Source organism: Lepeophtheirus salmonis, chromosome 14 (assembly GCF_016086655.4).
Source record: "Lepeophtheirus salmonis chromosome 14, UVic_Lsal_1.4, whole genome shotgun sequence".
In the NCBI taxonomy this organism is placed as follows: domain Eukaryota; kingdom Metazoa; phylum Arthropoda; class Copepoda; order Siphonostomatoida; family Caligidae; genus Lepeophtheirus; species Lepeophtheirus salmonis.
In genome coordinates this window covers 17,675,257-17,687,501 of record NC_052144.2, presented here as the reverse complement: position 1 = coordinate 17,687,501, position 12,245 = coordinate 17,675,257, and the positions used below count along the sequence as shown (strand labels likewise).

The 12,245-nt window shown below is 29.0% G+C and overlaps 1 protein-coding gene across 6 annotated transcripts in view; it reads left to right on the top strand.

Moving 5' to 3' along the window:
• LOC121129813 (zwei Ig domain protein zig-8) overlaps nt 1-12,245 on the top strand; it is a 335,418-nt gene that overhangs the window by 272,567 nt on the left and 50,606 nt on the right. For all 6 annotated transcript variants that reach the window (XR_011783558.1, XM_071893322.1, XM_071893323.1 and 3 more), the window contains one exon: nt 11,851-12,065. Coding sequence is in view for 5 of the 6 variants with exons in the window: in XM_071893322.1 (XP_071749423.1) it covers nt 11,851-12,065 (215 nt within the window). In the remaining variant the exon portion in view is untranslated. The remainder of the gene's footprint in view (nt 1-11,850; nt 12,066-12,245) is intronic.

Below are 12,245 nucleotides of genomic sequence, written 5' to 3'. Positions count from 1 at the left end.
CTAGGCGCGATCACTTATTGATCTCTACAATCAAGAAAATTAGAGTGACCAAAAAATTATGTGACTTGATGATATTTTTTGTGCATACAAACACTTTATTTAAATACATGTTTTTTAAATTGTACAAGAGTTAAACGTTCACCAAATTTCCTTAATTTTGTTTTTGTGTTCTAATTGCCAGTATCAAAATTAGGGTTTTGCTGATTTTGAAAAGGATTTCTAATTTCAGGGGGAAACTGCATCACCCTAAGGTACATACAGAGATGAATTAAGAGAGGGATAGGCTATGCCTTGAGTTGTATGTATATTAAAACTTTGAGTGATGAGTGAATATACAAAAATGTATACTTCAAACTGTACTTTGTTTCAAGAATATTAAATAAATGTAATGTATACAATTTATTTTTTGAAATATTTGTTCATATTTCTTCAGTTGAGTAAAATGGATGAGGGTAGGGCACTCAAAATAAAGTATGCTCAGTGGCAGTCAAGTATTAAGGATGTATATGTGTCCCAAAATATTAACGTACGTCTCTATCACAAATCTTAAGGACATGTCCAAAGTGCACTTAAAGTCATTCCATAGATCATCTTTGTTAATAATGTATAAATACCAGTCACGTTGTCATTATCAATCAATCTCAGACCTCAAAGATCCAAAACATATCAGTAAAATAAATCCAAAAAATTAAATTTCAAATAAACAATTTGATTTATAAGCTTAAATATACTTTCTGTATATGGATATATAGATTCCCAGGTCAGATGGAGTAAATGTAATGCTATAATGTTGACTTATACTTAATTTGTGGAACTCTACCTTAGGAATACAAAGGAACATTAAAAAGAAAAAAAAACTTTTTGAATAAAAATTTCCAAAATCTATGGCTATTCACAAAACAACAAGAAAAATTGTATTAAAGCTAAAGAACTACTCGAGAACTATGCTTTAAAATTGTTGAAAAAAGTCAAATACTGTTTTTAATTGTTTTAAAGCCATATATATATATATATATCAATATAATAATGAATACTATCGAAAAATGTTTTGTTTTTTTAAATTAACACAACACTTCAATCACTTCATCCTCTTTAAAATGAGCAAAAAAACTAAATGATGTGTTAAATGAATGTAACAAAGCAACAGCTTATTTAAAAATGATGAAAAGTACTTAAAGAACTTCACAATTTAATCAAATGAGCTCAAGATATTATCAATAATTAAGCAACAAAGAAAAATATTTTTTGTCATTCAGTAAAAACAAAGTAATAAATTATATGGGAGGATATTAATTTGAAAAGTGACAAGAAATTGTGAAATGGAATAATAATAACCAGTCAAAATATATGTATTTATTTACATATTCCTTTTTTTAATAAACTTGTTTTGACATTTATGTAAATGCCTAATTAAATAAAGGCATATGCATAACTAACTACTTAGCAAATAGAAAATGTCATGTAAATCATTTCTGTATCAAGAATTAACGAAATTTCTTGAAAGTTTCTTTCTGAAAGCTTTATATATAGCTATATTCAATTATAACCAAAATCCAAATTTATTTTGAAAACAAAAAAATACCATAAATTTAAATCTTTTTTTTTCTTGTTATGAGTAATGGTATGTCAAAAAAAATAAGATAAAAATGAAAGGTGTGAAAATTGTCTTTTGCAAAAAAATATGTATTTTTGGTAGACCGGGAGTGCTTGCAACAGGCCTTTTTCTCTAGAATAAAAAAGTTATACTTGTCATTTTTTTCTTTTGTAGAAGATAAGATAGGATAAAAACTAATTTCAATGGTTAAAATGATTTTGTTTTAAATTTTGGTGGCTCCAAGTCGGACAAGCTCTGAATAAATTAATCCAAAAACAAATAGTGTTCATCATTTGTATCAGTTAATTATCTGTATTTTATAAGTATTAACATCTGCATTGACTATTCACGCAAAATAAAGTATGAATTGTTTTACCCATTGAATTCCTCCCACAATGAATTTATTGGCATTATCAGAAGGTCTGAAGGATTTAAAGAGAACCCAAACGCCTCTGATCTCTATTTATGGATTTTCCTTTGATTTTTGATCACTAAAACTACCTTGAAGATATGTATCAATTTTTTTTTAATCGGCAGTTCTAAGGCCTGGTTAGAGTTGAGTGGTTCATCAAAACCACAGACAATTAGCGTACCAACTACTGAACTTTCCCAAAAGACTTCCGTTATATACCAACAATTATCCAACGTCTTTATTATTTTAAAAACTTCATTTGGTCTATTTCATATTTATTCTTTCTCATATTTTTTTAAAATATTTGTCTCTGAAATAATTAGAAATACAAAGAATATAAAAATTGAGGACCACTACACAAGAATTAGAAATAGTAATTAGTCATAATTAATCAGTTGTAATATATGTTATTATGCTAATGTAAGGTACTTGAAATTTGAAGAGGATTATAGTCAATGTTGTTTTAAACACTATACAAAACTATTAAAATTAGTTTTAACGTAGAGAATAATGAGCGAAAAAAATTTATATGGATTTGAAGAGAACTTATGAGAGATTAAAATCTATAGCTGCTTTTAGAAGGATTATAATTACATTCACTACTTAAATATTCTAATGCATATACCTGAAAGCACTATTTAATATATTTTCTAAAAAAAAATCGTCTGTTATATAGATACATATTATGTTTATTTTACTGCGTTTTGTTATGGCATGACCATCGGTCATTATATCAACACTAACGTAATCAAGCCTCCAGATCTTTTATAAAAATGATTATTGAAAACAAGTGAATGTTAAATTTCCTGTTATCAGGGTTTTCGTTAGATGAGTAGAGATTAGTTTACCATTAGGGCTCTTAACTACGTTCTATATCAGTGGTTAGTGCAAGCTATTAATCGTCACAAATGAAGAATTGTCTTATATATATATATATAGATCTTATCATGATACCATTCAATTTATAGTTTAAGCATGAGTCTCTCCAATAAAACCATCTTACGCCTATTATGTTTTAGACGAGTGTATTTTGGATGCCACATATGAAAAAAAATTGTATGTTCTTCTTTAGCATTTGAGGTTCCTATTTTTGGTGGTCTTATGGGACCCATAATTACATTTTAATAAGACTATCACATAATAGTTACAAAAATTAGTTTTATCAATATTTATCAAATAAAAATAAGTTTTTACCTTTTTAAATTTGTTAAAAGCGTGTTTTTATACTTCTAAAAAACCATCATCAATAGGGGGTTCACTTAAAAGTATAGTATATAGATTCCATATAAAACTTCAACTGACTCACTATGAAGTTTGTGTATTTTCATATTTTTTTAGCACTTCAATAAATATATATAATTATATACAAACTTAATCAATCTAAAAAATTTCCAAATTGCGTCGTTCATTTTTGAAAAAAATCCTATCAAAATGTTTTAACAAGGTAATGAGATTTTTATATATTCATTTTTAAAGACAGGGTTTATTTTCTTTTTTCTCCAATAAGTACTTAAATTTATCAACCATATATTAGGGGAGGGAGAGGGGCCATCAAGTGGGTTTATCATGTTATATATCCATAAAAATATATATTATATGTGTGTGTTTATGTAAAGTTATAAACAAGGGACTTTTTTTTTAATCTATCAGATTTTTTATTAATATCGGCATTGTCAGAAAGGATATTAAACATATCCGAAAAATAATAATAATAATATTGACAAGCATATTTATTAACGCTTGGCCATACCATCTTTGTCTTTCCTGGTGGATTATACTTTCTTTTAAGGATGTTATATGAAAAGCAAGAAGGTTTATACGAATATTCATTTTTTTAAATATGAAGCTTGCATCTATAACAATCATAATGACTACAAACATTAATATGTTCAATAGGGTTTTTCTCCAGGGATTTCCAAGTATTTTTCAGGGTTCTATGCCTATGATAAATTCCTATATAATGTATATACTCTTAATTATGTTTCTTGAAACTTTCGTAATATTAATTGAAGAATAGACATACAAGCATATATGTTGTTTCAATAAATTATTCAGATGATAAATGTCTGAAAAACGGGAAAGAATAATCCGCATAGAAACATTTATCTACGTGGGAAATACACAGTTATCAAACGGTTAACAATTTCAAAATGATGGTGGTAGCTGATCAAGATAGGCATCCTGGATCTTGCAGGAAAACTAAGTCAGAGGCCAATTTTGTGAAAAAGGTTGTTTAAGTCACTGCACTCAAGAGTATAGGGGTCCATGCAGATGAATTCAATGTTTTAAAGGTGACAATATCAAGGACGATAAAAAAATCCACTGGGGAATCCCTTGTCAGATTTGAGAGAACCCTTTCTACTCCAAAAAATAAATTTGTTCATCTTTAACTTGTTAAGGGACTTTTTAATAATCTGATGTCAATCAGGTCCAACCGGCTTTCAATATTTCTCAAATGAGAAATATGGAAAGTCGATCTAGCCCAAAATACGGCGTGTCCTTCGATTGACAAATCTGTGGGTACCTAATCATTAACAAAACATCCAGTTAGTTTCATATGTCCCAGGTGTTTTTGCATTGAAAGTGGCAATTATGCCATGGATTTGGTTCAAAACTAGTTTTCGCCTGAGCAGGACCGATTACAAGAAGGTATTGAAGGAAACCCCATAGAAACTATATCTTGCAACAGGATGGTGCCCCAGCCCCCACCTAAAAATTGGCCTAGAAGTTCAAGCAGGAACATTTTCCCTTTTTGATCAATTTAATGTGACCCTCCTAAAGCCAGGATCGCAACCTTCTAGATTAAACTTTTCGATGACAAATTCAGAAAAGGCCTGTAGACTTTACCGCCCAAATATTGATACCCTGAGGACTACTGTCAATTAGGTAGAGGCCATTTTGCCGGAAGCCTATAAGAAGACTGTCTTCAAGGACTTTGGGAAGAAAATGGAGGATGTCAGTGCGTTTAATGGCGGCAATATTAAGTAAATAATATTCTTATTTACCCTGACTTTATAAAATATTTATATAAAATTTATATTACTTATTTGCTATGGCTTATTGTTTTTGATAAAGGATTAGTGTGTAATTTTTTTTTGGCACATCAGCAGATTAATATTTAACATAAATTCACCTTACAAGGTATGAAGAATATACTACATTTAGATATTTCATGACAAGTTTAAAATATATGTACAATATTTACTTATGTCATTTCATCAAATTCTCAAAGTCATTTATAATTTGTTGATTGAAGATGTAAACCTTTTCCCTTATTAACCTCCCAATTTTCATTTTAAGATCCCAACAATATTTGAATATATATACTTATACGGGTAAATAATGATCTAAAAATTGACACTACCATCTTTCCCCTTATTCCCCTATATTTGTCTGGTCAAATTGTATGATTCATTAACACACTAATCAGTGGCGTAGCCCAGCTTCACTAATGAATGAAAATAATAACATCTTTTTACTGATTTAGACAATTATGCATTTAAATTTATGTACATAACTCTTTTTAGAAGACAGATTTAAAAAAGTTAAAGTGAGGGGGGGGGGATGGAGGAGGCCATTGATATTTCAAATTGATTAATCAACTAACATTTAGTTACTGTGTTTATTGACGGCAAAGGGCGTTCGTAGGACTATATTTATATTTATTATTTTTATCCTTTCACATGTACAAAATTCCCACTAAAGATCAATAATTTGTATTATAAAAACAAATCAATAAAAAACAGAGTTTTCTCAAGTTATTTAAAAAAGCATTAAATATTTCAAAGTTATTAAAAGGATGGGTTAACAATCCCTAACTAAACTAAAATATAAAATTGTTTCAATATGTCTTGCGATTGTTTTGGTTAGACCGGCAAGAACAGGAATCCTTTTATCGCTACAAGAGAAATAATCCTGAGTTTCTTTGCAACTAAGACTTGGACATTAAAATCATTATCTCCTCTTAATTTAAGAGCAATGTGCTAGTCTGACCCTTTTAGAGTTATATTAAGTATATATTTATTTCATTATTTCGTTTGTTCGTTGTGGAGGAAGCGCTTGTTTTAGGATTTTTTATTTCCAAAATCCATAACTATTCACAAAAATTATTTTTTTTGAAAAAAAAATTCAAATATTACATTTTTTTTAAAAACAATTCTAAAAAACCCACATCTTTTTATAAAAAAATTACCATTCTGAATATTCAATTTCAAAAATTTAATATGTTCAAAAATCCATGAATCAGATCTGAACAAATATTAGATGGCCAGTTATTACTTTTTGTAAAATGTAACTTTTTCTATAAATAGAAAAAATCTAATTTAACTGGTTTGCATATTATGTATATAATTTTTTTCATATTTTAAGAATACCCTTTGGAACTTTCCACTTACTTTTTATGACACTTAATTTAACTGTTTTGGCAAGCGAATCCTTTTGAATTTTGTATGTAAAAGAAACTTGTAAAAAGAGCAAATAAGTAACTTCTATTAATTAAAATCAATTACAAATCCGCTTTTTCGTGTTTTAAATTTTTAAATAATGTGATATCTTAACCAATTAGATATACCAGGACTGTAATTCATAGTGACAGACACGATATTTAGTTTGTAATTTTTTTTTTTTTGAAAATAAACTTATTTACATGCGGATTATTCATTTTTTTTCTTACTTAGAAGTTGTCTCAAACCTATAAAAAGGCTAAAAATACTCTAAGAATAAAAAAATAAAAAATTATTCAATCCTGAGAACATACAGAAAAACTAATTATAGATTCGGGAATATCTAGTCAAATTTTAGTAGAATTTAATATTGAATTGAAAAAAAAAAATTTTCTTGTGTTATCTTCCGATGCAGACAGATATTATTATTTTTTTTATATTGCAAATTATCTTTTTTTTGAGCTATTATCTTTGATTAAAAACAAATTTGTGTCAAATAAAATTTTTGAAACTTATTGGAGCATACAATATTTATATTCATTCCTTTAATTAAACATGAATATTACCATATATGTATAATAAAAAATATATAGCGTCACACAAAATATATAATACGACATAGTCTTGCATATACAAAACTACTGACTCGTTAATTAAAAGTGTTTAGATACAATTATAATCTATTGATGTTGCATCGATAAAGTTATTTAGTTTTTGCTTCTGTTTGTTTGTCTGTTGGTCACCAGGATTACGTCAAAAGTTATTACTGAGCACGAAAATTATTTTTTTTAATCTTTATTCATATGATACATGCAGGTATATATACAAAACATAAAATAATATAAGTTAAATTGCTAGGAGGATTTGTATTACATAAAAATGAATAATCATTTTAGCTTAAAATTTGACTTTCTAGCAAAAACCTACACCTAAAACAATTCAACATTCCAACAATCATAACATGATATAAAACAATCCCATGCTAAACCATTTAAAATATAATAATCAATCCATTCGTCTCCCTCGATAAAAGCGTTCATACCTACAAACAATTATTTTTAAAATAGTCATATATCTAGTTAAATAAGACAGTTTGTATATGACAATGTCAATAGCATAATTCCAGAATCACCACCCATCCTTGATATTTTTAACGAAAAATCACCATATGTAGCTGCAGAGGATAAAACTATTACTTTCAAGTTTTCTCTATGAATTGGTTCTCCACTTTCCAATTTATTGGCATTAAGAGCTTTGGCGCTCAAAAGAGCGAAATGTATTGCCCAATTTTCAGAGCATTTTTGTCTTTTCTTTGTGAGCAATTTAGAAAATCAGGAAGAACATAAAGTTAAAAATACATAATTGACCATAACTTTGGAACATACTGAGGTACAGAGCTCAGATTAGTGTCCTTATATATGTTATAAAGATGTTTTCTATAGTAAATTTAGATAAAACCGAGAGCACATTTTAGTCTTTTTATAGCAAATATTCTTAGTATGGATAAATAAACATATATAACCACTTCACTGAAAAAGATATTTCTCTATCGGCCCACACTCTAGCCATACATTGAGATTCTAAAGTTGCAATTTTTATAATGATATACAAAGTAACAAACTTTTTTAAATCAATATTTATATTCGTCGAACATTTTTTTCTATAATCATATTTTATTATACTACCTCTACTTTGTGACCCAAAGAGATGGGTAATTCAATTTTTTAGAGAAATTTTTATATAGCTTCTTTTTTTCATTTAGCACATTGAATGAAATGACATATAAAATAATGGCACTGTGAAAATGATAAAAGAATATGAAAAGAAATATCATTAAATATTTATGGGACTGCATTTAACTAAAGGTCGAGCGAGAAAAAAAAATGTATTCTATGCTGAACCCATCAAACATTTTATTTGGAGCTATAATTTCCATTTAAAGAAAAAAAAAAAGAAACTTAAAAAAGAAACGACAAAATTCATAAAAAGTTTTAATATTCTTGGTGAAAAACTAACTTCAAAATATATGTTGTAAATATATATTGTGTATATATATATATATATTTTTTTTGTAGAAAGAAAGACGAACAAACAATTAAAGCGAAAAGAAACGTAGAGAAACAAAATTAATTAATTAATATTTCATGATAAATGATGAATAAGATGTTTTATTCTTATTCAAATATAAAAAAGTTTTTGAAAAAAAGGATTGACAGATAATTCATCAAAAATATGGGAAAAAACTCCGTGTATACATACATATATAAATAAAAACTATTCTTCTCTAAGTAGGATGAAAAACAAATGAATTTCTTTGCGTCTCATTCGACTACACAAAAAGGAGGCTTTATATAGCCTTAGAAGTAGATGTGACCTCTTTGGCGGTAGGTTTTTATTATTTCCAACCCTTCTTCACATTTATGCCTCTTTAAGAAAACACGCATATATAATATACAAAATGGCTTCTGCTTAAAATAAATCATTAATTTATTACTTTTATTAAAGAGGGTCTGTTGAAGGAGAGTTGGGAAATAGAGTCATGTATAAAAGACGTTAAATACATAAATAGGCTTATAAAAAACAAAATTCCAATATATAACCGTCTGATACACGTTACCCGTATTTTCTAAGCAAGTTTTTTTGGTATATTTACCAATTATGCACATTATAGCTTGTGATCACAAGTGATCCATATCCTCCCTCTACCTACATGTGTATTTTGTACATAGCTCCATATTAATGAGTCCCTTATTTATGGAGAACGTGTATATTTATTATTAAGGTTCTATAATTCCTGCGGTCCTGAAGGGGATACGTGCAATGAGAAAACCACAGTCTCAAATCAAAGGGAACTTCTAATATTTCTGTGTTACCACAAAAGCAATCTTTAAAAAAAACAAAAAACATTATAAATATAAACAGACACAATATTTCAGCCAGTACAGGGTTTCATTTTCAAATTTATGGGCTTCCTTAAAATGTTCAAGAAATTTAACTAAAGTTAGGAGCCTTTTTATCAAACTTTATACTCATTTACTACGTACCTTAAAACACCTTTCTCAAACTAGAATATAGTTTCTGGAACCCATGGAAATCTATCGACGCCATTTTGATTTCCTATTATTATTTTTTTCACTTAAGTCATAGATCCTTTTTTATATATATGTATATACTTAATACAATTAGATTTTTTGTGCTTAATTAACATTTATATACATTTTTCGTTTTTAATTCTTTGGAAATAAACATATTTGAAGATTTCCATGGTAAGTAAATAGTCATTTTTTTTCAAAAATAATTTAAAAAAAGTGAGGAAGATCAATTTTGAAATTTTTATTATATTTTACTCTGATATATGGTTTTATTTAGGGTAGAACAGCAAAACGCGTACTGTTAATCAATTATTTTTTGATATTCTTATCTCCTGTCTTTTTTTTTTTTTTACATAAACAAACTATACTAATCCTTTAGTCATTTTATCATGATGAACGAGCAACAAGGAAAAAGGCAGCGCATCTCAGATCACCTCAATGATGGAGTTGATCTGATGAATATTACAGACATTGCTAAGTGTTTTAGGAGTCTGATTTTTAATTTGTCCAAGATGAAAAAACAATGGAGAAGACTTCTCCAGGATCTCAGGAAGCGAGGCCATATATAATTTGGGAAACGAAGTTCTTGATAAGTTTGGAGAATAATATATAGGAGAATCTCACTTGATCGATGAATCGCCTCGCCAACGATTTCTCTGTGGCTCCTAGGACCATAAGGAGGTATATGAAGCAAAAATTGGGATTAGTTTATTTCACAAGGACCCACACCACCTTCTTCTAACAAAAGGATATGGATAAAGGCAAATGGGTCAATTATGAAAATTTTCTCGGATAAGAAGATTTTCACAGTTGATCAGTTCCACAACGACTATAACGACTGCTAGCTTGCAGAAACAAAATAAGAGGTCCAAGGGGTTTACCCCACCAAATATCTGGCCCAAACAATGGTCCTCGCCGATGTGCCCTCTGATGGAAAGAAGATGCCTCCGATCTTTTTCAAGACTGGACAGATAATCGGCTGGGAAGTCTACTATAAGGTGCTTAGCTCTACCATCTTGCCATGGCTAAAGACCAACTACCCGGAGGGTAACTACGTATGGATTCAGGACTGCGCTCCCTCTCATACGTCCGCCCAGTGCCACAAGTAAACATAACATTGCTCAATTCTGGTCCAAAAAGATATGACCCCTTTGCAGAAACTAAAATTTCTTCAGATAATCTACGAACAAACTGTCATATCAACTCATCGACTGAAAAGTACCAGGCTTAACAAAGAAAAACATCTTATTTTCTTACAGAATTGGCTTTAATTATCCGTATAATCTCCAACAAGAGTAACATTATCATTTTAGCGGAATTTCTTACCAGCAAGCATTTTTTTTTTCGGGCGCATTGGAAGGGGTTCACCAGTTGTTGTCCATTCAGATAATGATCGATTTGATTCCGAGGAGAAGTGATGGGTCCACCATTTATCCATTGTCACATACCAATAATATTTCCGGTTTTTTTACCTTTAAACATTGCCATACACTGCTCTGAATCTTGAGCACGCTTCTTTTTTTGGTGAAAAGTGAGCAAACATGCCCCTCACATTGAACAGATCTTCCTCATTGACAAATGCTAATGCAATATAAACACAACACGTTCTTTTGCTATATTTACGATGTCACCTAACTCACACAGCTTCACAATCCTTTCATTCAAAAATATTTATTGGATTTTTTGGTGTTTTCTCATTTGATGTCTACTGCGTTCTGCATCATTATTGTCTCTTTGACCACGTTTTAATTCAGAAAAAGAACGTTTTGTTGTTTGTTGTTTTTTCTGATAGAGCGGAGTCACAAATTTAAAAAGATTGTTATAGAAATAACAAAAGTAGAATAACACTGAGCACAATCACTCAAAAACGAAATAACAGATTGACATATAATTTTGAGGACTGTCTTTCAAAGTTCGGTACTCACTGATAATGTGGTAAATAGAAAAAATCGTCATCTACATATGTGTGAAGCACGGGACTTTTAAGCCCATGTACGAGTAATATTATGAGCTAAAAATTGACGTTCACTAGGGAACAAAACTTTTATTATATAATGTTTTTTCCTCATTTGTTATTATTGAATATTAACCACAAAGTTACAGAGGAACATAATTGAAAGTAGAAAAATTTACTTGATTTTTAACTTTTATTAAAATAACAATGAAAAAAACCCATTGATTCTAAAATGAATCATTTTCAACTTCTATTTTTTTAATATTTATAATTCTTACAAAATATTTTGTAATTATATATTCAAAATACTTTTTTAATAAATAATATTTCAAAATATTTTATTTTATTTACTATAGGTGCCAAGGGCTCTCGGAATCTCTACCATCATCACCAACGTCGTCACCATCAGCGTGATGTCTCCTCTATGATAAAAATGCTAAATACAGAGCCCTCCCTGCCTTCTGAGGATCCCATACCAGCTTTTGACAAAAGTATTGATCGAAACATCACGGTCCAGTTGGGAGGAACGGCGTATCTTCCATGTAAAATCAAAAATTTGGGAAATAATACCGTAAGTTACTTTATTGTTTTAGGTTATTTAGTTTGTAATTAATCCTCTATATACGTCGTTAGATGTGCAACTTCTTCTCCGAAAAGAAACGGAAAAAGTACAAAAATCAGATGGTAGTAGAAATAAAATGTGCACAGTTTAAATAGAGATCATTTTAATTCAACCAATTAACGTTAAGAA